Below are 26,708 nucleotides of genomic sequence, written 5' to 3'. Positions count from 1 at the left end.
AGGAGGTGACAACCCCCACAGACGCATGTGCGCGTATTGGCTAGCCATTGCAGGACACCTTGACTACAAACCCCAGCAACTCAACGATCACATGTGGGAGATTTTTCGCTACGGTTTCACCAACCTCGACTTCCACACTTCCTCTCATTTCCCGCCCCAACTCAGCACCCTTCATCGTCGTTTGGCCGATCTGGACCCTCTTGAACGTGCTGCCATGTTTCACCTGCTGAGTTCCGGGATCCTTAGCGCAATTGCGTTGGAGGAACCCTTGCCGCTGCCAAAGCCAGCATCGCCTTTCACTGAGGAACATTTACAGGCTATGTATCAAATGAGTCTGCATTTCCTCCGTATTCTCTGCCACCGTCGAAGCAATCTGCATCTACCATACATCCGCATTGTACTCCGCACGATCGAACGCTACAACCGGCTACCCTGGCGTGAGGAAGTGCATAGATCATATCCCGGACCTGAGGTATGCGGCAAGCTTCTTCATGATGCGTTATCGAACGTCGACAGTGTTTGTAAGCGTGCTATACCGAACCTCCGTGCTATAGGAAACTCAACAAGTTCAATGCAACAGCTTGTGGTGTTGCAGACTACTGTGCCAGCGTGGAACTTGCGACGAAGATCTTCGAAAATTCGGTATCAGGGCCAGATGAGAACGAACACGATATGCTGCAGAATGTCGCAGTCTGGCCTGTCGCGCACGCGGTCGTATCGCTCGTCTTGCCCCCATTCTCCCGGAACAGTGAAGTGGTAGAAAAAGTTACCTCTCGCTTCCTGCAGAAAGTGGTGGAGGCCATGTCACGAGATATAGAATATGAGTATGGTAGGCCTAAGAAGCCGCTTCTAGGACCGAACGACCCCCGAAGCACGTTCATACCTCGTCTGATCACTTTCTGCGGCCGTCACAAAGGTGCCGTTCCTCTAGACCTTGCAGAAGTTATGTGCCTGGCCAGGGTAAAACGGTTCTTCAATGTCTTTGATTGGAAATACGAGAAGTATTGGAACGCGCACCTCTCAGACCAGGCATTGCGCAGGAGGAAATCCCTCGAGATTTTGCACAATAACGGACTTGTTTTCAAACTGCCGGTGCGTCAGCTATTCCTCTAATATTCCGAGATGTCTCCTGATTGCCAACATGGATAGAACAATGAGCGTTCGGATGACGAGAACGGAGCACAGGACGCGGAATCTATCGCGATATCGATGTTTGAAGGGGAACCGATATCTTGAACTACTGGCGAACGCAGCGGTAAAGCTGCACATTGTACCTTGATCTTCACGATGACCCCAATGATGTAGCACTACAAGCCACCTCAGACGGCGATGTAGCTTAGCAAGTCTTCGACGTGAATCTGGACGAGATGAATAAGTTTGGGATAGCGATGCATTGCATGACTTGTCAAGCACGGATGGGCCTGCACAACGTCGACGTAATTCTGAAGTGCATTGGTGATTGCTACGTAATACATTCCTTTAGTACAGGTATTCGCTTTCGATCCATTGCAGAGCAAAGAACACCGGAAACACGATTCATTCTAGCGGCCATCAGAATGTGCTGCCTTCCGGGGGTTGAGGAAGCTTTCTGTTGCTGGGGCCAGCCATTTCCCTGGAACAGGAGCAGGTGAGGATTGACATCTACAGTACGAAATGCGTACGCGCCTCCTGATCTCCACTAGTACGGTTTCGATACTGTTGTTCCTGTTCCAATGCGCGAGCACCGGGAGTTTCGATGGATCAACCTTGCCATCGGTCTGGTTGACGAACGGCAAGTTCACTCGAGATAAAAACTGGATCGTCGGCGGGCGATCCGGATATTCCGGTCCACAGTAGATCTTCAGGCTGTAGATGCGATTCTCGTGTACGGTCTTTATATACGGCAGGGTTGTTCGAATGGTGACGGCGAGGGCGATTAACGCCGGTTGCATAAAAAATCCTCCATCCTTCAACGATCCGTCTTTGAGTAAGGTAGAATGGATCACGTACGTGTCCAGGACCAATGATCGTGCCATTCCAATCGGACATCGTCATATCATCGCCGTTGTCCTCGAGACCATACGAGCAGGAGCCGTCACCGATTCCCTTCTCGCCTTTCTCGAGCTCTTCGAGCAGGCGGAAGTTACGTGGAACTATAAGCTTGTCAGATACCAATAATGCACGATACGCAGCTGATCGGGCGGACCTTTGGCCATGAATGCGGATGTGGGTGAAGTACAACCTGTACGCAGCGGCTCCGAAGGCAGTGCTGCTAAGCCCGCTAAGCGGGGATGCCACATCGCTGATTGCTCTCGAGCTCATATATTCCCTCCGCAGCGGCCCGCAGGATACATCCTTCCCTGCTCCTCTACTCACTCTACAGCTACGAATGTTTCGGGGCGCTCAAACCAACGCGTATGATGAGATTGTTGGTGAGCGCGGCTAAAAGGAGATGATATTGAGCTCTTGGTTGACGTATGCATGCAGCCAAGACGACCGATGAGAACCTCACGGGAGAGAACTGGGAACTCATCCTCAACTTGTGCGACAAAGTGACTGACGAAGGAGAGCAGGGGTACGCTATGCGGCAAACGTCACATATGCACTGACCGACCGCCGCTACGTAGTGCACGTAATGTTGTTGCTGCGATCTTGAAGCGCCTGGCGCATCGCAACGCCAACGTCCAGCTTTACGCTTTAACTCTCGCCGAGGCACTCACGAAGAACTGTGGAATCGTCGTTCATCGCGAGATTGCGTCTCGCGCCTTCACACAAGGGCTCGAGAAGATAATCACAGACAGGGTCGGCCATTTGCCGTGTAGCCATGGATCTTGCTGATTTGTGCATCATAGACGACTCACGACAAAGTTCGCAAACGCGCTCTTTCGCTAATTGCCATGTGGACGGCCGAATTCGAGCACGATCCATCGCTGGGCATAATGGAGGAATGCTATCATAATCTTCAAGCGAAGAGTACGCGCTCGAGTGGTTTCCGGGCGATATACTTTGCTCATATTCCCGTATAGATTATAAGTTCGAGACTCCACAAGAGGCCCCGCCTCCTGATGTTGATGACGAGATCCGCAGGCGTGAGGAGGAAGAGCTGCAGCGTGTTCTCGAAATGAGCGTGCAGGACAAAGGTGGACGTGGCAACTGGGCCGAATACTCCGCATACTCTGCTCCTGGAGCTGGGTCTTCCTCTGGCGCTGGCCCCTCTGGTTCAAGCGCGGGACCATCCGCCGCATCATCAAGCTCTCGCTTTGGTACATCCTCATCTTCATACGCAGGTCCTTCGTCCGCTGCGGGCTCCTCGAATTCGCTCCAGGATCATCCTGAGCAGAGTAAGCCTAGTTATGCTGCTTACTCGCCTGCATATTCTGGAGGATACGCGCCTGCGGCGGCACGGAGTCCGTCGCCGGTCGTCCCAACGCCCACTAGCTATACCTCTCAAACTACTGTGGGGGCAGGTTACAGCATCCAGACCCCGGTTCCAACTAGTACCACGCCTGCTCCCGCTGACCCCGTGCAGCCTAGTGCATCCGTTGTTACTCGCGTGCGGGCTCTTCATACCTTCGAGACCACGGAACCGGGGGAACTCGCATTCGGGAAGGGTGATATCATCAAGGTAGTGGACCGTGGCTACAAGGACTGGTGGCGTGGTCAGCTCAAGGGCAGAACCGGAATTTTCCCAGTCAATTATGTGGTACGCGCGCTGTTTTTTCGCGTTTATGAATGCTGTGTGTCTGACGCTCATGGAATACCGTAGGAACCTCTTCCGGAACCGACGCCTGCTGAGCTGGCCAGAGAGGCAGAACAAGAAGCGGCGGTTTTCGCTCAGGCAGCTAATGTTGATCGCCTACTCACCATGCTTCGTGAAATGGAGAAAGGAAACAGTAATGAGAATCTGGCCGACAACGAAGAAATCCAAGTAAATGAAGTGTTCTACTTGCATCGTTCATTCAGAGACTCACAATTTTGAAGGAGTTGTACCGGACCAGTATGGCTTTACGTCCGAAAATCGTAAAACTTATCGACAAATATAGTCAGAAGAGGGGTAAATGAATCTTGTATCTGTTGGTTTCATTGTCTTGACCTCGAGTATTTCAGCTGATCTCGTTTCAATGAACGAGACATTCGTGAAGTCAAAGGCTATCTATGACCGCATGATGGAGGAGAGCATGGCCAGAGTGGACGGTAATATTTATCATTCCCTTGTGACCACGCCATTTCTGAGCATATCCCCTGATGTAGCTTATGCTCGTCCCGGGTATCGTCCTTCGCAGTATGCAACGCGGCCGGAGCCACATTACGGCGGGCATACTCCGGCACCGGCTGCCCCTCAGGCCTACGGATGGAACGCCAACTTGTATGATCAACCTGGCTACAACGCGTATCCGGCACCTGCTCAGGCTTACCCTCCCGGCCACGAAGGGACTTACCCGACCCTTCCGGCTCAATCTCACGTCATGCCTCAGCAGCAGCCATCCGCCGTGCCACCTCAAGGATATGATCCCAACCTCTATCAGCAACCTCCCGTGCAGAACTCGGCAGGTTATGCACCAAGTTATGGACCGGGCCCCACTGGTCAGAGTATTCCCCAGCAGCCTGCTCCATATCCTACTGCCACCCCAGGGTCAGGTGCCACCGGTACCACACAGCCCCAAGGTCAGGCACAACCTGGTTATGGCGGGCCCGCTCCTGGTGCATATGGACCGGGGTACGCACAGAACGCTGTACAACTTCAACAGGCACCATTGTCACAAGGCACCGCGCCTGGAGGTCCACAGCCCGCAGTGCATAGCGCTCCTGGACAACAACCTCAGCTGGAAGTCCAGCAACCCAATCAAGCTCACACACAACCCCAACAGCAGGCGCAGGGCGCTTCCGGCCCGCCCTACGCCTATGACCCCAACACAACATACGCCGATCCCAATGTCCAGGCCTGGGCTCAGTACTACGCACAGGGCGGTAAAGACCCGACGGGCGCTGTGTACTTCCTTTCTGTCCCCGGCGTCAAGGAAGGCCCTCCTCCAGCTGACACTGCTTCCACCCCTGCATCCTCAGCGACCGTTCATCCGCAGCCTGCTATGCAGAATCACCCTGGTGTAGTGCAGCCGGCGTCACCACAGGGATTACGCGAACACTCGCTGTCCTACGGAAGTCCGAGCGAACCCCAACCATTGGAGTCCAGTCTGTCGAGAAACACGAGCGTCGCGAGCACCGCAACCCAGCACTCCTTGGCGCATAACCTTCCACCGATCGAGGCGACGTCGCCTCTGACCCCATCTAGCCCGTACTCGCAGAGCGGCGGTTCTCCCCCTGTTTCTCAACCTAGTATTCAGCAGTTCAGCTACGGCGCGGCGGCTTCTGGACCGCCGGGCGGTGCTCCCGGATATGCTGCAGCGCCACAGAGTCCGACTCAAGGAAGTGATTTGGCGTCCCAGCAGGGATGGCACACACAGTATCAGACAGTAACCAACCAGATGGCCAATATCCATATGGGTTCTGAACTTGGTCAGACGCCCGGTAGTCAACCACCACACTCGCCTCCACCGGGTGTAGGCGCCTCTGCGTAAGGAGGCGTAAGGAGGCGTCGGGTGCTGGAAACGTATCAACCGTTTACTCCAATGTAGGTTATTGCGCGATCGCCATACGAAGACTAGTCGGTCTCTCAGGAAATTATAATTCGTGTGCATGTTCTGTCATTACGATCAAAGGACACAAAAATGAATCTCGAGAATATATGTACCCTCATGAGTCTTCAAATCCCCCAATAGCGCGCACACTTTCTACCAACCGCTTGTATTCTTGCAGCAGTTCGGAAACTTCTGACAGCCTAAGATCTTCTGCCGAGCATTGCATGAACTTCGCATTAGGCGGAGGTAATCGGCCAGCGGAAGGCGAGTGCGGCCGAGAAGTCGTTGGAGCATCGAATCTGTTTGGTACAGGCGGCGGAGGTAGCAATGACGAGCGTCGAGAGGACGGGGGAGACGCCTGACCCAGCGTGTCAATTTGCGAATGCGTTAAGGTGAGACATGATGCGAACCTTAGATGCATCTTGTGGCACAAGGGACGATCGACGAGGAGGTGGTGAACCTTCCATCTATAAGTCTTACTTCAGTATCAAGCACCGGTTGACGGTAAACAATAACGAACTTTGGAGGAGTCTAGTGCATGTTGCGTAATTCGGCCCAGACCTGGCATACTCGCCAGTCGGTCAGATAGGCTTTTTCTGCTTTGGCCCTTGGGCCGACTGCTACTCAGCATGCTCTCGAAACTACGGATACTCCTCGAGTCAGGATTCGCAACTTCGTCTGCATCCTCGTCCTGGTCGCTATCTTCACCTTCGTCCTTCTCGTCGTCTTCACCCTCCTCGTCGCTATCTTCCTCGTCAGAATTGGGCACATATATGCTATGTCGCGACGCTCGTGAACCAGGTCGCGAGGACACCTCTGTCATTTGCTGACCACCCTCTTCGACGGGCCCCTTGTGAACAGAACGTGAGCGTTCACGGCCCATATTCACCGGCAATGACGCCGCTAAACTCGCGATCGAGAACCCGCTCTCGCGCCTAAGCAACCCAAATCCGGGGCGCACCCCGTTCCATGGTGCAGCTTGCTGCTCGTCCGACGGTATAGGAGTTGCGGCGCCTTCACTGGTTCCAGGAAGGAGTGAACGCAGGACACCGAAAGAAGAGTCCACCACGCCCGATAATGCTTTGGTTGCTGTGCCTGCGATTGCGTCTAATTGTTGATCAACACGGCCACGGAGGCCTGTAGGTACAACCTGGGCAACCGTCGGGGCGACCGGTATAGGTGTAAGGTCGGCAGCACTGGAACACGCCGTCAACGGATGAGTCTCGTATGAGCGATATACCATGTACCTCATGACTTTCTGGCTGCTGTCTCCCAAACCAAGTGCTGCTAGGTCTACATTCTCAAGGAATTCAGCCACGGCGAGCAGATTGCATAGACAATAGCTCTCTTCCCCGCCCACAGATTGATTCCGGAATCGTTGTATGAACAGCAGATGGGACACGAGATGCGGTGGGTTTGCCTTGACGGTCGCAAAAATGATCTGTGCGCACACCATCAGCAGGAGGCATACGGACAAGGGGATAAGACTGACCATCGGTAGCAGTACATCTCCGGACACCGTGGTTGGCTCTCGTTCCGGCGGTGGAGAGATGGTGAGTAGGGGAGACGCCGCGCGAGGCCGTAGCGAAGACGTATCGGACGTGCTTGTGAATGACCTGTTGTCGGATGTCGTTGATGGAACATCGACGGGACTCAGCAATACTGCCGGAATCGACTGCGGCAAGGAAACGAGGAGAGGCTCCGAAGGTTCAGGAACATTATCGTCCTGTGCAGACGTCTCGTCAAGCTTTGTCTCAGCGGCTTGCAGTTCAGAGTCCGGCTTGCCCTCCGCCTTGAGAGAGTTTTGACGAGAACGGGAGGACGTGGGCGTTGCCTGGTCCTTGATCTCGGCGTCCGACTTGAGCCGTACGGGTGGAAGCCTGGAGAGCCCGTCTAAGGATACGATGGTGGCCGTGTGAGCGCTTCTCGGGGATGGGCGGTGGGAGCGGACAAGAGAAAACTAACCAACGACCATTTTGTGCGACGCGACCAGTATCGCCGCTTTGTCCGCGGGAGTACGACAGGCAGCGAGTTGCGTGAGCACTGAGTGCGCGAGAAAAAGGCAAAAAGCAAATTGATTAGTCAATGAGTGGGAGAGACCCTGTGTGGAAAAGAGGCGAGGGCGCAGGAGAGATACGCACTCTCGCCGCATGCTTTCACGACGAGCGAGACCTCCGTCGCGGATTTGCCCACATCCACGCCGAGATGTTCGAGACCGAGATCGACGAGGTTCAGCGCGGCGACGCGGCTCGACAATGCTTCGTCGTGGGAAGCGTCGTCGCTCGTCAACGGCGAGAATAACCTACGTATATGCAGTTCAGCGGCGCATCCATGCGGGGTGAGGGCGAGCAAAGAGGAACGGGAACGGAGTGATCTGACCTATCAAAGAACGTTGTAGCGATCGTCCCCTCGACTACCTCCATGATCTCCCGTATCCGTGCGCCGCTTGGCGTTTTCTCTCCCGCGCGCTTCATCTTGTCCTTCTCATCCTCGATAACAGCGTCTTCACGCCGCCTGCCGATAGTGGGACTCCCGCCCGCCCTTAGATCCTCTTCGAGAAGCGCGTAAAAGTCCTGGGTCATGCGCGCAAGCTCCTCGGCGGTATCTTGCTCAGGGTTGACGATGTAACCCGCGGAGTCCTGTGCTGCATTCCCGTTCTTGGGTGCACGAACGAGTGGATACAAGCCGTACGAGAAATTCTGCGTGCGCTCGATGACCCACGCCGGCACGTTCGCCGCGGCGAGCGCAGCCTTCATCTCCGCCTTGATTGCCTTAACTATCGCCCTCCCCACGTCCTTGCGGACGATGCGGCGGTCCAGAGCAAACGCTGAAACTTCCACACCCGTGTGGTCATATTCGCCCTCTGTTGGCGGTAGCGAAACTGTGGAAGGCGCTGGAGAAGACGGCGTGGACGGCTTCGAGCCAAACAGATGCGAAAAAGGGTTGCCTAGGCGCGATGCCTGTAACGGCGTGCTCCTTGCGCCTGGTCGTGGAGGCAAAGGTGGCTTTCCGGGTCGAGGTGGGAGAGGTAGCGAGGGAGTGTGGGATGGAACGGCGAAAGTGGGATAAGTGTTGGGAGGGAAAGCGGGAAGAGGAGGGAGGGCAGCGAAGGCGAATGCGCGAGTAGATGGGGACGACAAGGCCTGGAACGGCTTCGAAGATGGAAGGAGGGCAGATCGCAGTGTGAACACCTCCCTATGTTATTTGTTGATGACAGGATCACTGGCAGTACGATCATACACGTACTGCTGTATGACACCTCGCAAACCGGAAAGCGTAACGATAGCCGCATTATCTCGCGACGGTCCCTCGTAAAAGGCTATGTGATCCTTGATAAACTCGGCTGTGATAGCACTCTGGCCGGATAGCTGCTCTTTAGGCAGCAGCAAGGTTGCCTACGACCCCGTTCATTCATGTCCACCGGCATGTAGCCACAAAATCTCACTTTGCCAGCCGTGACGGCTTCCCAAATGTGGTTCCACTCTGCACCATGTTCCGCTTCCGTGGATAGTTTCTCCAGTATCGCCCACCCCACGCTACCGGTATCCAACCCGATGCTTTGAGCTGCAGCTTTCATGTTCATGTGCTGCAGCTTGGTCCGAGCGTCTCCAGTATGCTGTTGCGCAGGAACGGATACAGACACAGATGCGGAGGACTGCATTGTCGTCGTTCCAGACGTGGCAGTGGCAGTAGGTGCGGTGCGCTGGCGGGGTGTATACGGTACGTAACGGGGTGGTGAATGGGTACTGCCTGCTTCACTGGACGATGTGACGGAGACCGGATGGCTGGGCGACAGCAATGGATGTGCCGTTAAGGACTCCGTCGATGCCGTCCGCGACCCTGGCTGCAGGCCTTGCGGTCTCCCGAGTGCCCCGGGTAGCAGGCCGTCGCGTTTCAGCGCCATGAGATGGATGCAACGTGCTTGTCGCTCCTCTCGGTCGAATGTCTATACAGCTTGCGCGCCGTGATTATGCGAATGATTGAGTTGAATGTCCAGGAGTAAGATCCAAGATGAAGGTGGTCGTAGCAGGTCGTAGCAAGATAATATCATCCGAGGAGCATGAGAAGGAGACATTCCGCGCGCGTAAATCCGGTGCCACCACGTTCTTCCATCGACCATGGCAGCTGATATAGCTGAAGAGATCAAGCGCCGGAAACCAAAGATCCAATACGCGAACACCAATGGCTTCTTGGATCCATCCAAAGGCGACAAACGTCCCCAGGGAAAAGAAGCAGTTAATGCACGTATGCTGGCGAACTACATACTTGACCACGAAGGATCGTACTTTCCGAGGTGGGTCGCCGCCGTGAACATTCAGCGCGCACGATGACGAATATGCCAAGATGATTTCGCAGCTTGGATCAGATGAAAACGGTCATTGACGAAACCCACAAACCGGAGACGACGGCTAGCATGAAGAAGCGGATCGGCGAGGTCGAAGAGCAACACGACCGATCGCTCACGGCTCTGTGCCAGCATTATGCTTGGCAGTACAACCAAGACGCGCTGGATAGCTACTACTCGTACGACGACGCACTTACATATGTAAGTCACTTGTACAGTGTTTGTTTCCTCGTCTGACATCCGTGCAAGGACCACCGCGCGGGTTCGCGACGTGCCACCTCGTTCCTGCACGCATCTGACGACGCCATATCGCGCCTGCAATACTCGCATCTGCAGACTGTGATTCCCTTGCACCGTCGATATCAAGTCCTTGTGCGGAAAGAGAATGAGCAGCGCGAACGACTTGACCGCCAGTTTCCGCAGTCCGTCACTGAGTTTCGCCAGATCGCGAACAAAGACCGGCAGCTTCGTGTCGCGCGGTTCCTGGCCAGCAGCGACGATCCGCAGAAACAGGAAGCGACGATGAATGAGTATGGATGGGCGTGGAGACAGGTGAAACCTCTCAACGACCAGTATAAAGCCGATGTTAGTCTCGTGTCTTTTCGCCGTCCGGAACAGACCGCCGACCTTTCCCGCCGTTTAGGAACACTTACGCGAAGAAGTGGCCAAGCTCCTCCGGGAAGCAATTACGCCAGCCGACCCAAGACGAAGGGTGGCTGACGACCCTAGGCGGCGAGGTTCGATGGATATCCTCAGCACAAACCCCGCACGTGCGGATCGCATGGACGTTGATTCGTGAAACCTTCCAGAGCCTCTTGCTACTTCTCAATCGACAACCTGAAATTGGCCGACGTGCACAATCCATCCGACGGTGTCCGAAGCATATCTAAGTTTCATACGCGGGTCGCACACCTTGCTATTGCTGCTCCCCTTCCAATGGTGCTACGCGTTACTTTTCGGACCGACCATGCTTGGTGCATGAGTTCTGGCTGCATCCCGTCACTTGGGTAGTCTTCGGAGGGACCCTTCTGCAGGGTCATTCATGCCTTCCTGATTCGTTTCCTTTCATGCTATACCCCTAAAAATCTGGGATCTTAACCAGCTTCTGCACCCCGGGTTTCCGGCTTCTCCTCCTTCGCTCGAGGTCACATAACGAGGCTCAAATGGACCCTCGATGTTATTGGCTGCACAAACCCAGACGTTGTAATTCTCACCAGGGCTTGCTGGGGCGCCGTACGTGGTGATAGTGGCAGTTGTCAACCGCCTTGTATCCTTTCAGGCGTACACGCCTCTATCTGATGAAACCTCGCATCGATGGACATGAGACCCTGCTTGCACGGCTCTCCTACGACGCTGTGAAAGTACCTTTCATATTACCACAGTCTACCAGAGTCGGGGGTTGGTATACCAAGCCTTCCTGAGAGACGCCACATTGATCCTGGATGTACGGACCGAAGCCACGGGATGCGACATGATCGAGAGAGCCCATCGCCGCGACGTGTGAGTTCCCGATCGGAGCACCTTGCAAGGTCCTGTTCCTCTTGCGAACGGAATCACAGACACCACAGGAACGGCGTCGTGTGCCAGCTGTAGGCGATTGGCGGCGATTGGCTCCCAGGAGCACAATCGGACAGTCTGCAGGAAAGGTATTGAATGCGTCGAGACTTCAGCCTCAAAAGATCAAAGAGCGATCGGACAACGCATGCGTGGTTGACGGTCCAGATAAACCGGTACCGGTGTTGTTCTGATAATCAGGGCACCTCCGCGACACAACGCGGTGATGCGCAGCGCAACGAGATGACCTGCACTTCCAGGCCCCTGCGGCTCCCGGCGAGGCACCTGCGCGGCTCCGCCATGTCGCGCATGGTCTCCTTTACCCATGTCGTCGGAAAGGTAAACGGCGCCAATCGATCGGCCGAGTCTTGTATTCATCTACAAATACAAATCGCCCTGGCGTTCCTGTCTTCGTGGTCGGGATCCCCTGGTGGCTGTGCCCGGCCCTGAGAAGAAGATCGTGGCTGTGTCTGTCCACAGAGCCAGTGCTGAGTCAATGATCCTTACTGCATTGTTACTGCGTCAATTCCCGACACTGAAGCCATCTTCGCGTTTGCAGCTCGCGCGTGCATAAGTAATATAGTATGGGAGTTGGGTTCCGCATAGCGCGATAGGCGGCCGGAAAGACATTCGTGGGTGTCCCTCACATCGTGTATCCATGTTATCAGTAAGTTGGCGTAAGCTTGCAGGCTGTCCGCTTGCGCTAGCGAGAGGGCGCATTCCTGCGATCATCTCCGCCTCAATGCAAGTTATTGGGTCCGGAAATGGTGGGATACTCTCACCAAGCCTGCTTGTATCATGTTCATGACCAGCTGATGCGGGCTGGAAGCCTGCCGGCTTCAAAGAAAGAAAATTTTCTTGGCCTCTCAACTCGGAGGGCGCCTGTTGTCGCATGCTGACACGACACCGGCACAAGTCCATGGGTCCCTGGGATTAGCGCCATATAGAACGCACGACCCGTGACGTGATGCCACCGCTGCCGTTCCATCATGGTGGAAGCGGTCCGGGACGCCTTGTGGAAACTGCAACATGACTGAGGGGCCAGGGCAAAGATGGTGATCAGTACAAGCATACTGTGGCGATTCTGATCTTCGGCATACTCGGGTGTCTTGTGGTGTTACAGGTGCTCGGAGGAGGTTCCACGACGCAAGTAGTGATGCAACATGACGCAGCGGAAAGCTCAGGCTCAGCTAGGCTCAGAGTTCGATCAGCAAGGCCGCCGCCGTTGTTTGCTGACGAGCAAGTGGGGTGATGCTTCCAGTGTCTCAGAATGATCCACGGTCATGATAGGAGAGGAGTCGAGTTCGCCAGAAGGCGCGTTTCCACAGTCGCGGTTGGAGTCCGAGATGGTCGCTCGATCGCCTAGTACATCCATCGTTGACCATCAGACGACAATGGCGACATACAGTAACACCTTGATTGCAAGTAAGTGAGACATTGCACCCGGACGAGCACGTATACATGATCGGGCCTGAACACAGACACAAGGCGGTTCGGGAGCGAGGGGAATCAGCATGATCGTCTGCATGGACGGGGGAGGTTTCCCACGAGCCACCGTCCAGGCGTCGCTTGGTCCAGAACGTTAACGCCTTCATCTCGGACTGTTCAGAACGTTAACGCCTTCATCTCGGATTGTTCCACCCCGGCCTACCTCGATACAGTGCAAAAGAAAGTTAAGCATCGCATTTGCATCTGCACGATGCAGACGCAGGTTATCTCGGCTCCCGTAAGATGGGGAAAATCACAATCATGTTCGAGCATCGGACGCTTTTTGTGCGGCAGCCTCCCACGACGACGCCGGGTTCTGCCTCACCTCCAAGATCCGAAGGAGCCACCATGTAAAGTAAATGCCAGGCTTATCACTTGCGAAGCCTTACTTGATACACCCAGCCAGCTCTTCAGAAGGTCGTCTCGGCGGTTTTATCGTTCGATGATCTCGCCACTCAATCTGACGCTAAGCCGTCTATGGACGGACTGCGTTCTACTGCCCATCGAGTCGAACGATTGTTCCATGCCAACTGAGGGCCTGGATACATTTCCCGCCCATTCCATATGATATCGGTACAGGCGGCCAGCTGATCGCTGTGCAGCGCCAGAGCCCGCGTTGTCGCGCGACACCCTTGGGAAACCGCTGCCCATTCCTCGTGTCCTCTCATGTGGGTTGCGCCTCCTCCGATCGTCGTGGATGCGGGCATCGATGAGTGCAGGACGCGTGCCATTGCTTCATATCCCATGCGTTCCCCGACGCGCTCGGTAAGACTTGGGTGAGAGTCGCATACGAAGCGCGAGCGGGTTCGGCATCAATTTGGTCGTATGGGTCTAATGATGGTTCGCGCGGATGGTTGGGGTGAATGGACACGGACGCTCGCGCTGCAGAACCTCGCAGAACGCGCGAATGTGAGCTCCTTATGGTCTCTCTTGGAGACTATGGGAGTGTCTCTGAGAACATATCGAAAAGTCTCGCATTCAAGTTCGCTACACAAGGGGACGCCACAATCACCCCCGGTGTACAACGAGAGAGCGGAATGGAACCACGGACGGCGGGGCCAAGCTATTGACGTTCTCAGACCGTGGCATGTAGCATATGCTCACATTCATCACGAGTTCGCACTCCATCTCTGAGGGACCGCCCTTTGACGGATTCGCAGCACGCGCTGTCCGAGAACCGCGTACACCGTCGTTACCGACGCATACATTCACAAACAGCTCCCGACGCTGAGCAGAAGTCCCGACACTCGGAGTGCGTTATCGCCATTACGCTGGCGCTGGCGTTCACAAGGTACAGCCTGAAGAAGTCCGGACGCTGATTAGACGATAGCGCAACGTTGGAGCGGGAGAATGCGAAGAATGCGAAAACTGCAAAAGGAGGTGTCGAGGAGCGCAAGTCCGATCTCACGACACGTCGCCCCGCTTTAGAGAGGAGCGGCCTTGCTATTTCCGTATTCAGATTGCCCCCGAGCCCTCGAGGGAGCAAACGGTGGCTCGGGACGGAATCGGGTTTGCACCCGCGAACCGTGACAAAGAAGCCATCGAGGGCGCCTCAGAAGGGCAAGCGCCTCCTTTCTCGTGTTCGCCAGTTTCGCCGAGGTTTCGCGAATACACCGCGTCACTCCCATGCGCGTACATCGACCGATGGGCGACTCATCATTAATGCATCATTGGGGACGGATCGCCTTCCTTTGCTCGATCGTGCGTTCGCTTGTGACGCAAATACGCGCGCTGCGAGGGGGCGTTTCATCTCCTCTTTTCTTTCCGGATCCGAGCATGCACGGCGGGTGAGAGCGCACGTCCCGAGTTGCGGTATAGCACACGAGCGCAAGGAGGTTTCGCCGAGATTGTCAGACATCGGATGGTCGCCAGATCATACCATACGCGCCTGATCACGATGAGGGGATTGAGCAGTCGTGCGGGCCGTACGGCCTGTATTGAATTCAAGCGCCCACGCCCTCCGCATTTCGTGTCCTCGTCGTCGAGGATCCGGAGGTGCATCGCATGGTCGTTGCGGGCGTATAGAACGACTTCGGTTATTGCCTGTTCTGATCATCTTGACGCGTTTCCCAGATATATTCCCATTACTATTAGCCCCGCCCCCATCGCGCCGATCGCGTCACGGGACCAGGTTCTGTTTTGCTCGTGTCTGAGTCGACGCCTCTTGGGGTCGGAGAAACGATATTTTGAGCGCGGCGAAGACTGAGAACAGCGGGACCCACGATGATACTTTGTACTTCCAAACAGAACCTTGCAATAACCCAGCGTCGGCCGAGAGATATGAAAAGAGAGAGCCAAGTATAACGAGTGCTGCCATTGACAGAGCTGTGAGCTGGCGCGCGGTGGCCACGTATCTGACTTCTGACTTTGCGCCAGCCCTGCACGGCCAGTTGAGTCGACTTGGTCAGGATACCACGGAATCCGGGGAATAGCACGTTCGGGCGGAACGCCAAGTTGGGAAGGCTGAGAGTCTGCGCCTTGGCCGTCTAGTGTGTGGGCTGTCCGAGTTATCTCTCAGCTGCCAGCAGAGTGCTCGTCCGCCCAGCCCGTTCCAGGTTTCACTAATTCCTTGGCCTGCCAAAGCGGTGTTCACTCGTCAACCGGTGAGTATCCTGAGGGAATATACGTGGTGTGAGTGCCGTCATCACGGGCCGGGTGCTGTGAACGAGGGATGAGAGTACACGAAGAACGAGTAAGAACGCTCGAAGGTTGCTCCTGATGATGGTGGTGGTGCTACTGATCATGATGCATGATGGATGATCTGCAGCGCATCGCCCTTCGGGGAGGACAGCAGCTGACCTCACGCCGTACACGCTGTCGACCACGATGCAGCGATGAAGCGCTATATTTTGCATCCGCGGGAGGGAGGGCTGAAACGACGGATCGGGAAAGAGCAAAGGGGTGGCATCACTTCTCATCGAGCGCGGATACCTCGCTCGGTGGGCCTTTGTCGGAGGAAACGATCGTCGACGTGCGTGAGGGCCAAGAAAAACGGCCAGGGGAATGAGGGTATAAACAACGGTCCCGTTCCCTGCACGGCGGGGCGGGCGATGGTAGTGCGAGAGCGCGGCTTCTGGACGGGGGCGCTGGGCGGGTCGGCTGGAGTAACATCGCTCGTTTATCGTGGATACGTCCCAGAGCGTGCCAACGACGCTGGGAACAGCGAGCTCGAAACGTCCCAGCGCATGCTCGCCCCTAGGGCCGACCCTCCGGAGCTTCGCCCACACGCCGAACACGCGCCAGGCGTGGGAACAAAGCCATTGTGTCGGGATCGGCCCCAGCCGCTGCACAGCATTCGACGATTAAGAGTGGGCGCTTCCGCTTCCGGAAGGCGCTTCTCGCCCCGCCAGAAGAAGGAAGCGGGCGCATTGCGTCCAGGGTGTTAGACGGCCCGTGAAACCCGCCCCCCCATCCTGCGCAGCGCTGCGGTGCCCACCAGCCCGCGGCCGCCCGGTGGCCTCCTCCGACTCTCAGGGACGCTGACGGGGGGCGTGCAGGGCACCGGGGGCTCAGGCGACCACAGCAGCGGCGGACGGTGTCTTTTTTCTCACTCAACTGCGACTCCCGCGGAGGGTCATCAAAGGTCGGTGTCTCATCAAGAATTCCATTGACATGGGGCTGCTCTAACATACACATATGCTATATATTAAATGGCCGTGGCTGTCTCGCGAGGCTATCTATAATGTATGCGGTGGAGGGGAAAGCGCGGATGGGAATAATATACACAAAATTGCAGTTAAGCGTAGGTATCGTATCATAGGGGCGTGGTGGTGATGATGATACAGTTGCGCATGCCGGTGTGAGAGAGGAATAAGTCATTGCGTGGTGGGTGCGGACGAGTCGATTGCTGCTGAACGAAGGATCCGGGTCGGCGTGAGGACGGGGCGACGAGTACTAGCGGGCGAAGTTCATTGTCATGACTGTGCGAGCCCGTAGGCGACGGCGGCACGACACGCTTCGTTCGCACGTCCGTCCCGTCCGTGCATTGAAAGGCTCTCGAGGGTGGCAAAGCACTCGTCGCACGCTGCGCAGGAGTGGATGCTACGTGCCCGCTTCGAGCTGGATGAGGTATCGGAAGCCTGGGGAGAAAGCACAGCTCGGTGAGAACCTGCGGAAAATAGCTGCGGCACTGCCAAAAGGGAAGACTTACGGTGTCCATGCAGTCGTCGTCGGAAAGTTTGCGCTTGAGCGGTGAATACGAGCGTGCGCGTGCTGCGGGAAGGGGGATCTCCGTCAGCATCGGAAACCTCGGGCTGTGACGATGCAGGGGCGACATACATGGTACGATGGTACCCATGGCTTTTGCGCTGGCTTCGCGCCATGCGAAGATGCGGTTCATCCGACGCGCAAACGAGTCGTCGTCGTCGGCGGTGAATATAGGGTGGGTGGCAGCGGCGTCCATCTGGACGTCTTGCGGGCACTCGTCGTCGGACGAGCAGTACGACGAGCAGGGCGAGTCCGACTCGTCGTCGTCGTCGTCGTCTTCGTCGGTGGCGGTAAAGTCGTCGGAGCGGGACGACGACCAGGAGGAGGAGGAGAGGCCGGCGGACGAGGTCATGGCCTTGAGGGCGCGGGGCGGGGCGGGGACCTCGTCGAGCTGGATGGTGGGGAGGTACGGTGGTTTGTGCGGGAGCATGGGGGGCACGGCGACGAGGCGGGGGTGGAAGACGGTCGCGGTCGGCGGCAGCATCGTGCGCAACAGCAAAGGGCGGGGCGGGGGCGGGTGGTGGGAGACGGCCGAGTGGGATTTATAGGGGCGGGCAGGAGGTTGGACGTCCAGATCGACTAATCTTGCCACCCTCGCCCATCTCAGATCGCCTGTCCGAGCTTCGGACGATCTCACACCGCTCGGAATTTCCGCGGTCAGACGCGACCCCATCGCTTTCACGTGCTCTTCCTCCGAGCCTCTCCCCGTTCCCACCCTCGCCCGTTCCCATGCACGTCCTTTTAAAAAACGCGCGTTCCCAGTCCGTTGCCACACATATGACAACACGCCATTGCCAAGACAGCGGTACAGACACGCTCGAAATCTGAGAGAACCACCAGAACCCGCCCGCGAAAATTACCCAAGCCCCCTCTGCGACCGTACAACGTAAGCCCCCGCCCTACGGCCTCATGGGCGCCAGCCACGCCTCTGCCGCCTCGAATTGGTCCACCACGTCGCGATAGACCGCCCCCTCTGCGTGCAGCTGCCGCACGGCCGTCAGCGCCTGTGGCGCAGGACCCGAATCAACGATCGACCCAGTCAATTATCGCGAATCCGGAAATGAAAGGCGGCACATAACGCACCACGTCCCAGAAGCGGAACCCTCGTTCGACTTCTAGTTTCGGATACTTCACGCCCGTAAACGTATCCTCGCAAATGTCGAGCGCGAGCACCTTCGCCTCCTTCACACCCTCTCCGTTCGGATCCCGCACCCGTTGTCCGCCGTTGATGTGCGTCAGCGCGTCTAGGTAGACCTTCGCCAGAACGCCGAACCCGGTGTTCACTTCCGTCTGGAAGGGCAGCGAGAGCGCTATATCCAGGTAATCGTCACGCGCCCGCTTTGCGTCGGACCGGAGCAGCATATTCAGCGTCGTCACCTCCAGCAACGTACGCAGGGCACGTGTGAGAGACCGCACGAACGAGTTGAACACGAGCAGCTCCCGTGACAGCGGTGCAGACCACGGTTGCGACTGTTCGGGTAGAGCAAGCAAAAACGTTCATAAAGCCGTTATCGGAAAGAGCAAAGCGGGAACCCCTTGCGGCGCACCTTAAAGTTCAGCGGTACGATGCTCAGGACTCGCATAACCAGGAGCATGCATGTTTTCTCATCGTCTATCGGTGACGTGCGTCATCAGCGACATCATGCGCCTCCCTCCGTGCGTGAGAGAAGGGCGGGGGCGGCTCACCGGTACCGAAGCTGGGCCCTCCAGAGAACGCTCGTCCCGACAAGAGGTTGCCGCGCATCACGCCCGCTCTCACAAGCTCCAGAAAGAGGAAAAGCGGGTCCTGGAACTTGTCGTTCACACGCGCCTGCCTGATCGCGGCGTACATCGCTCGAGCCAAGGGCCCGTGGGCGTGACTGTTCAGCAGGAACCTGGCGCGTACACCGATGAGAGCGCTGTTGCGCACATTAAGACGAAAAAAGCCGATCTCACCCGCGCAACTCGAGGAATCGCCAGATTACGTTCGCGACCACTTCGTCCTTTTTCTCTAGCGGGAGCTTGGTCTGGCCGCTCTTCCCCTTGGTCCTCGCCGCGAGTTTCTCAGACGAGGTCGCACCCAGGCACAGCGCAAAGTCTATCGTGGCAGACTGCGCGCCGTCAATCGACCACCGATAATGAGCCGCACCCTTCTCGCACTCACATTTTGACGCCGCAGCTCCTCTTCCACTACGGCGTAGGGCACGTTCCAGCCCGCGACGCGTTCGGCGAGTTGGGTCGTCTGCTGAGAATTATGTTGAATATTCTTGTGTTGGCCTCCGGCCTGCGAGGGCTGCTCGAACCAGAAGGAGCCCGTGACCTGCCGCTTGGACCAGAACGTGTGTGCGACGGAACTGATGAGAGCCAGCGAAGTCGCGCGCGGACCCGTCTGTCCGTCCGTGATGACCTCCTTCACGAACCGCTTGTACTCCGTAGTTTCACCGTTGTCGAGCGGAGGGCCCTCGATGACCGTGCCGGTGGTGAGCCACACCAGTGCTTGGGGACCGAGGAGGCCCCGGGAGAGGTAAAAGTAGATTTCGTCCGGTAGCCGGTGGGTGAATATCTCGTGGAGGTCAGAGGGGATATCGCTTGCCGTCGGATGGTGCGGGTGGTGGTTCGAATGTCCTTGCGGTGCACCGGCGACGGCGAGCGGAAGCGGCTGGACCGTTCCTTCCGAAGAGAGAATGAGAGAATATTTGATCATGGACCGCGTGCGCGCATATTGATCGGAATACTGGATTGATTTAACTGCCGGGTGGTCCACGAACGCCGACACGGCCGAGTGCCCGGACTTGTAGTATTTCACCATGTCTACCGTCTGCTTCAGCGCCTGCTCGTGCACTGTCGGAGGGAACGGCGGAGAATAGTCGAAACCGACGAGGATCCCAATGTCGAGGAACTGATCCTCGTTCACACCGAGGTCGTTCAGGATGTTACGCTTGGACACGTACGTAAAGGACGGGTTGGGAGAAAAAAGGTCAAGAGAGGTGATGATCTTGTCTACGCCGGGGTAAAGCAAGGTATCGGTGGGGCCGTAAATGGCGTGCACGTATGGCTTCGGATGTCGTTGCAGGTAGATCAACTAACGGAGACGGTCAGCTCAGGTAGACACTAACAAGAACGAACGTACCTGCGCCCAAGCAACGTAGGGGGCGATGAGGAACTCGACGTTCCTGTGTCTGAAAACGCGCAACACCATCCTCCACAAATCCCACTGCATGAGCCCGCTCCGGCCCTTGAACAGTTCCGTGGCCGCGTCCTCCTGGCCCTGTTCGTACTTGGACCACGCCTCTCTGCGATCACGACACGCCTCATTCTGCTCAATGTGTTGTTGTTGCTGCTGCTTCCAGCGCTTGTTGGGCACGAGACCGGGGAAGACGAATACGGGCTTGATGCGCAGTTTCTCGAGCACGCGCAGGTCGGCTTCGATGCGCTGCGTGAGCGCGAGCGGAAGACCTCCGGTCGCGGCGAGCAAGGGTTCTCTCGAAGGAGGGTTTTCCGTGAGGTAGTTGAGATAGTATGATGCGTCTATCCCCAGACGCGAGTCGGATAGGACGGAAAGCGGAAGCGTTTGCAGATGCTTTCGCTCCGTCAAGTAACCTGGACCGAGGTTATTGTTTCAATACGTGCTTATGCCCCGTTTGCTTACCGTCCAGATGTTTGATGGGCATACTTTGGGCCGCTGGAGGCTTCAGAAACGCGTCGTAACGGTACAGCGAAATGCTACAACGAAGTTGAGAGATGGTTACGTAAGCCGTCGCAAAGGCGCGCCGTTCTAATTGAATTCGACAACAGCCCTTCCGCCTTCGCTACACGCTGTTTCCGCCTGGCCTCGCCGTAAATACGCTCCGGCCCATGGCCCATTGGGGCACTATATGGCATCGATTGACGCCATGCTAATCTTGCCTTTGCTCCCACTGGTGACTGGCTCGTTTCATGTCTGGCTGCTTCATAATTGCTGTGCGAACCGGCGGAGGCGTTTCTGGCAATCCGAACTTTCTCTACGACGACGGCGAGTTCCAGGATGGATCAGCATGCCTGCAGTGCGTGTCGACGGAGACGCGGTCGGTGTTCTGGTCCTCGCTGCCCCGTAGAACATCGTATGAAGGCCGTTCTTCTTTGCCAAACCCCGGACCGCCGGGTGTGGGGCTCGATGATCATACACCCAACCCTCTCTAAGATCGGATCCCATCCGGAAGGGCATCTCCTTAGGCGGTGCGGGTGCATCCCACACTCCCGTTGGCATCTCAAGCAATGCGCGACTCTCAGCTAGCATGGAAGCCCCTTCTTACAGCCACCCCGCGCTACCTTGGGCGCTCGGAGTAACGGCACGCCCCTGACATAGCGGACGATGCAGGTTCGTGATCGTGCAAAGACGCCGCCCTCGTGTACTGGCCCATCTCGTACTCTACACTAACGCACTGGCGCCATCGGGTTGGTCTGTGTGAGCGAGCGCTGGGGCTGAGTTGCACGAACCCTGACGCCACCCAGCGGACGCCCTGATGCTGCAGAAGCTTCTCGTCGTTTCACAGAGGCGCTCCGGGCGGCGAGGGAGAGAGCACAGATACGATACGATACGCCTCTCGCAATGAACGTCGAGAAACCCAATCTCGTCTCACGACATCTCGTCATAGTTGGTGACTGCCCATTCAATACGTTCTGTCTCTGCGAATCCCCGCAAGCACTTCCCCAATCCGATAAAAGTTTGCGTGCAAAGGACGATCAAGTCGGGACCTCCCTACGCCGCACCCTCGAAAGAAGCGTAGGGACGTCTCGCGCGAACAGGCGTGCGCCCGCCATTCAACAACCCCCCCTCTCCGCGCGGCGCTCCCTCCCTTCGTATCACTTGAGAGAAACCGAAGCGGGCGGAGTTGCGTCGACGTCTGCACGCATCGGTAAAGGAATGGAGGCGACGCTGGCATCTCCCATGGTCCGCCTTCTGACGTCCCGTCCCCAAGATTGGAACCGTCCGTATCTCGTACCGCGACTTCTCGGCATGGATATGCCATCTTAAGTGTGCACCCTGCCGCAGAACGGCGCACAGATACGATCGAATAATCAGAGCCTCTCGAGTCTTTCATTGTGTCTCAGTCATCGATCGGATAATACTAGACCGCGGCAGTCGAGACGAGATCTCTCTCATGGCATCCGAACAGCAAGCACCATGGTTGGTGGTAGCTACAGCTACGGTCATCAGGCGCTGCATCGGATCCAAGCCCATCTATATTACCATTAACGAACCTTCTCCATCGCTCATCGCGACGAAAGTCCATTCTAGCGTGCATGCAGTGCGGGGCGCACTCACGCTCGAAATGCCCAGGGTTGTCCTGCTGACCCGTCGCCCAGTCCGGGCAGTCCCACCGGTCTCCAGAATAAAAGTCGAATATACCGTGTACAAAACGCCTCTCACCGAAGGGCGCGGGCGATGCTATGATGATGGCGATGTCATCATCGCGCTGATACACACTACTTGTTTTTTTCTTCGCGTCCGGTTTTTCCCCATGGCCCGCGAGCATCGCTCTCGGGACGTCCGTTTTGTGCACAAGTTCGCGCGCCAGTAACATGAGAAGCGGGAGGTTCGGATGAGCGGCGCGGCGGGCCTGTAAGTATGCCTGCCTCGCCTGCCCGTCATGCCGCATGTCTGCCCCTCTCTTGAGTAATTTGCGGCTCATTCATCTCGCTCAATGAACCCGCCCGCTTCGACCTCCGAGCTGTGAGAGCAGTCCGCCATCCGTGCCAAATGAAGGAGGAGGCGACAAAAAAAAACTTCTCGGTCGTGCAGCGTGAGAGGCAAGCGTTCGTTGGCTGGCGAAGCGCGTCTCTACAGCTTTAGACCCGGTGCAGGCCGGAATCGGAGATGGGTCAATCGGCGAAGATGATTAGGCATAAGCAGCAGCAAAAGCAGACCCAGCAAAAGATTAATGGTGAGAGTGGATGAGCACGCCGGCGCAGTCAGATAGTAATTTGAGTTGGTCTGGAGTGCTCCGGAGATCGCGCTGCGGATCAGCTGCGTATTTTATTTGCATAAGTCGAGGTTGCTGCTGCTGCGATACTGGGTGCAACGTTGCAATGGCGACGCCCGACCGTCGCCCACGACGAACGGACGAAGCCACCACTAGGCTGCTGCTGTAGCTCGCAGTCTAATCGTCCGGGTTATCGTCGGCTGCGCGTGCGCCGGTTCGCAGCAGCACCCCGGACGATGGCTGCGATGGGGTGTCCTGTCATGGTCCCGAATCAAATCACAAACGGAAGAAGTAGTGATCGTTTTTAGGCTCGGATGACATCAGCTCTTTGCGCAACGATGAACTATGCACCCCCGTCGCCGACGACGCTATGTGGGGTGCGACTCTCCCTCGATCGTCGGGTCGAGCAGTGCCCACCGAGCCTCGGACGATGCACGCGCAATTTTCGGGAAATGGACGGCCGTTTCGGGGGCGGCTCCTTCTTGAAACAAAACGCTGGAGAACATTGAGACCGATGGGAAACGCTCACGGAACGAAGGTCGGATGACATCAACCGCCTTGAACGGCGGGCAGGTCATCATGCATCATCGGTGTGGGTGATGAGAATCGTTGCGAGGGTTCGCCGGTAAGCGAAGTGCGGCTCCACTGCTTAGCTTGAGAACAAGGCGCAGAGGATGGGGATGAAAATGATACAACACACACGGCCGTTTCTCGCGGGCTCTCGTGGAGATGTAGCATACATACCTCGGATGGTCGACGTCCGGAGAAATGGGACGACAGTAATCAGGGGATGGAACTGTATGTGCAGGTTACGGCGTCGAAGGAGAGGAGGAGGAGTGACGTACGGTACGTCGAGTCACATGCCAACCGAAAACATCGGTAGAGAACGCTGACCCGACCGCGCCCGACCGTCCCACTCCATGCGAATCGAGTCTCCTGCACGCCCTTGACCTGTCCCGGTCTTACGACCAACCTACTCCGTCGACGACGACGACGACGACGACGACGCGCTACGACGTCCCGGCAGCACGCGCATCGGCGGCAGCACCAATCGCCCGACCTACGCCGACCAACGACCATGAAGTCGTGTCTAAAGCCGACGCCGCCGCAGAGCCCCGGCCCCGAGCCCCGAGACGACGTCGGGCGACCACGCTTGGGGTGCAAGACCGTCTCGTTCTGCGAGAGCGAGCTCGTGCGCGTCCACCTGGCCGACGACTGGGACCGCTCGCCCACGCCGCCAGCCAGGCATCTCTCGTATGCGTGAGTAGCGTCCTCCGTCCAGCGGCTGGTATTCCCGACTACTACCGGATCAACGGATCCTCCACGCGCGTGACTTTGATGTCCCGCCCGACGACGATGACGCTGGCCATAGTCGTCATAGACGTTGGCCGCGCATGCAGTTGGAGATGGTCGTTATCAATGCCCATACAGCCACGATCGTCGTTATCAATGCCCATACAGCTACGGCCTTGTCCTGCACGCTCGTCATACGTTGCCGCACCCAGCGCTGACCCGTCTTTATCTCTCCAGCGACCTGCTCGAGCTCAAGCAGATACGGCTGTCGCTTCCAAGGGCCCAGCAACCTCCGGAGACCGCATCTTACTTCCCCCCGGTCCTCAGCCAGGTCCCGGTCAATCTCCTGCCCCTTTTGCCCGAGGCGCCCGCGCAAACCGCACCACCTCCGATGCTCTCGCCCACGCCCCAGCATCCACCTCCTCCCGAACCCAACGTGGAGCCGCCATCACCCCCGGCCACGCCCCCACCACCGCCCCCGAAGCGATTCAACCTCAGCTTCTTACCCCTGTTAGACCCGTCCAGCGCGGCATCATCATCACCACCGAAGCCGTCCCCTCCAAAGATGCAACCCAGCCCCTCCATATTGTCCGTGATACCTCCTACACCGACGTTCCCGCACGACACCGGCTCAGCACCGGACCTCCAAGAAATAGGCTTTGCGTCCGAAGAGAAGGCCTCCAGCAGCAACTATCACCTGCCGACGCCCGATGCCTCACCCCTGCGCGCAACTTCTCCCCTCGGCACGCCAGACTCCGCGGTCGGCGAAGACCCGCTCACCCTCTCCGCGCTCGAGGGCTTTCCGGAGCCGCCTCAATCAGTCCCGCGCCAGCACTCGGGGTCATACCGCTCGTCCTGCACGCCCTCGCCGATGCCGGACACGCCTCAGTCCGCCACCCCGAGCCCGGACTCGCACCCAAACCTCCATTCCTACTTCCTTGTCCGGCCGAACCTGCCGAACCACATCCCCACGAATGGCGCCGGCATACCGGACTCGCCCTTTGTCGATCCCGCGCATGCCCCGCGCTCGTACTTTGCGCTCAACAAGGCGGCTCCCGTTGCGCCTGACGCGCAAATACGGACGCAGCCGCCCGATGTCGCGTCGCGCTTGCAGACGCAGACGCAGCTGAAGACCTTCCTCAGGGGCATACCCTCCCCCACGCTCAATCCCCCCTCACCTCTGGCCTTGGACCCGGAAACGGTGGGAGCGAGCCAAGGCGCGGCCGTTCCGCGACAGAGCAGTCTGCGGCAATCCACCACGATCAGGAAAAAGCGCCGGTCCGTCCAGCTGATAGAAATCAACGGCATGCTCATCCCGATCGGGGACGACGAGGACGAAGACGAGTGTGATGAGAGCGAGAGCGGGCAGGGGCAAACCACCGAAACGCCGGTGGCTGGGCCGGACCAGCCAAGGCCAGCGTCGCCCAGTCTGGTTCCGCTTCCAGCATCTCCGCCTCGCGTGCCCGTCGTCCCGCTCGCATGAGCGCACGGAGCTTCCAAGGACGCGCTAGAGAGCTCATCTTTCCCTGGGTCGGCATGCGGTGCATCCTACACGTTCTCTGTCTCCGGCCGCGGTACCGCGAGGCGCAACCGTCGGCAAGAAGTGGGAAGGGCGAGAGGGGAGGGTCCTTGCCCTGGTTGCCCCCCATGCAGCCGTTCGACACGCTTGTTGGACAGCTTTACACACGGCTTCGCGCCTCGGCTCCGCGCGCTCCGGAAGGAGGAATCGTCTCCAGATGCTGTTGTAGGCGACGGACACAAATTATTTGAGCCGTCGTGCGCACGTCTGGGTGCACGGAGGCGAAGAGGCTCCGAGCCGTGGACCCCCGCATCGGGGGCGTGAGGCCGACGCGGGCGGGGTGGGCACAGATCTGTGGAACGCGATCTCGTGGGCCAAGGAGGACCTATTGGTGACGGGATCAGGGTTTGGCCTTCACGCTCGCCGATGGAGATGGAGACAGAGATGCGGTGGGAAGCGTCGTGGGAGCGCCGCGTGTCCGACCTTGGGAGCGAGCGCGCCCCTTGGACGTCGGGCCCAGGACGGCTTAGAACGGCCTCACGAGCTCGCGGCTCGACGGGCGACCTGTTGGGTCACACTGCTGTTGCTCTCTCGGCGGCAGTTCACAAGCTAGAAATCGAATTAATTGGAGGAACACGCACACACGACTTTTTTTTCCTTTTTTTTTTAAATCTGTACGCATCATACTCTCATCTAATCTTATCAGCACCTGTACGCTCGCAACCATTCCATAGTCGCACAAACAT

The 26,708-nt window shown here is 57.4% G+C and overlaps 7 protein-coding genes across 7 annotated transcripts; 3 read left to right on the top strand and 4 right to left on the bottom strand.

Moving 5' to 3' along the window:
* Positions 1-1,401: 1,401 nt before the first annotated feature.
* PUNSTDRAFT_119956 (UBC-like protein) lies at positions 1,402-2,232 on the bottom strand. The gene is made up of 4 exons (XM_007382679.1): positions 2,186-2,232; positions 1,990-2,132; positions 1,666-1,871; positions 1,402-1,612 (listed from the first exon to the last, which is right to left on the bottom strand). The coding sequence occupies exons 1-4, from the start codon at positions 2,193-2,195 to the stop codon at positions 1,552-1,554; spliced, it is 420 nt and encodes a 139-aa protein (XP_007382741.1). The 5' UTR covers positions 2,196-2,232; the 3' UTR covers positions 1,402-1,551.
* Positions 2,233-2,368: 136 nt separating this feature from the next.
* Positions 2,369-5,555, top strand: PUNSTDRAFT_133264 (uncharacterized protein; the record flags this gene model as incomplete). Its single annotated transcript, XM_007382678.1, has 9 exons — positions 2,369-2,411; positions 2,467-2,554; positions 2,607-2,781; positions 2,832-2,952; positions 3,006-3,682; positions 3,746-3,907; positions 3,961-4,033; positions 4,087-4,173; positions 4,231-5,555. 9 exons carry the CDS (start codon positions 2,369-2,371, stop codon positions 5,553-5,555), a joined length of 2,751 nt encoding a protein of 916 aa, XP_007382740.1.
* A 175-nt stretch (positions 5,556-5,730) lies between these two features.
* PUNSTDRAFT_67044 (uncharacterized protein) lies at positions 5,731-9,519 on the bottom strand (the record flags this gene model as incomplete). The annotated part of the gene is made up of 9 exons (XM_007382677.1): positions 5,731-5,973; positions 6,136-6,811; positions 6,863-7,056; positions 7,108-7,508; positions 7,581-7,658; positions 7,757-7,917; positions 7,995-8,810; positions 8,862-9,010; positions 9,061-9,519. 9 exons carry the CDS (start codon positions 9,517-9,519, stop codon positions 5,731-5,733), a joined length of 3,177 nt encoding a protein of 1,058 aa, XP_007382739.1.
* A 214-nt stretch (positions 9,520-9,733) lies between these two features.
* Positions 9,734-10,759, top strand: PUNSTDRAFT_133262 (uncharacterized protein; the record flags this gene model as incomplete). Its single annotated transcript, XM_007382676.1, has 4 exons — positions 9,734-9,909; positions 9,972-10,161; positions 10,210-10,545; positions 10,604-10,759. The coding sequence occupies 4 exons, from the start codon at positions 9,734-9,736 to the stop codon at positions 10,757-10,759; spliced, it is 858 nt and encodes a 285-aa protein (XP_007382738.1).
* A 5,940-nt stretch (positions 10,760-16,699) lies between these two features.
* On the bottom strand, positions 16,700-17,692 carry PUNSTDRAFT_125703 (uncharacterized protein; the record flags this gene model as incomplete). The annotated part of the gene is made up of 3 exons (XM_007382675.1): positions 16,700-17,081; positions 17,153-17,214; positions 17,281-17,692. 3 exons carry the CDS (start codon positions 17,690-17,692, stop codon positions 16,917-16,919), a joined length of 639 nt encoding a protein of 212 aa, XP_007382737.1. The 3' UTR covers positions 16,700-16,916.
* Positions 17,693-23,253: 5,561 nt separating this feature from the next.
* Positions 23,254-23,912, bottom strand: PUNSTDRAFT_119951 (uncharacterized protein). The gene has a single exon (XM_007382674.1). The coding sequence runs from the start codon at positions 23,729-23,731 to the stop codon at positions 23,519-23,521; it is 213 nt and encodes a 70-aa protein (XP_007382736.1). The 5' UTR covers positions 23,732-23,912; the 3' UTR covers positions 23,254-23,518.
* Positions 23,913-24,104: 192 nt separating this feature from the next.
* Positions 24,105-26,706, top strand: PUNSTDRAFT_51742 (uncharacterized protein). The gene has a single exon (XM_007382673.1). The coding sequence runs from the start codon at positions 24,835-24,837 to the stop codon at positions 25,924-25,926; it is 1,092 nt and encodes a 363-aa protein (XP_007382735.1). The 5' UTR covers positions 24,105-24,834; the 3' UTR covers positions 25,927-26,706.
* The last annotated feature ends 2 nt before the right edge of the window (positions 26,707-26,708 follow it).

This window comes from Punctularia strigosozonata, assembly GCF_000264995.1.
Source record: "Punctularia strigosozonata HHB-11173 SS5 unplaced genomic scaffold PUNSTscaffold_5, whole genome shotgun sequence".
NCBI lineage: Eukaryota > Fungi > Basidiomycota > Agaricomycetes > Corticiales > Punctulariaceae > Punctularia > Punctularia strigosozonata.
This window is presented reverse-complemented; position numbering and strand designations above follow the sequence as displayed.

What these genes read in the sequence shown, in the direction of transcription:
- PUNSTDRAFT_119951 (XM_007382674.1), bottom strand. Translation starts at nt 23,731, where the DNA reads ATGATGACCTGCCCGCCGTTCAAGGCGGTTGATGTCATCCGACCTTCG.
- PUNSTDRAFT_51742 (XM_007382673.1), top strand. Translation starts at nt 24,835, where the DNA reads ATGCTCTCGCCCACGCCCCAGCATCCACCTCCTCCCGAACCCAACGTG.
- PUNSTDRAFT_119956 (XM_007382679.1), bottom strand. An exon ending in CGATCATTGGTCCTGGACAC is followed by an intron (nt 1,872 to 1,989) that starts GTACGTGATCCA and finishes CCGTATATAAAG; the next exon opens with ACCGTACACGAGAATCGCAT. An exon ending in GTACTAGTGGAGATCAGGAG is followed by an intron (nt 1,613 to 1,665) that starts GCGCGTACGCAT and finishes CTCCTGTTCCAG; the next exon opens with GGAAATGGCTGGCCCCAGCA.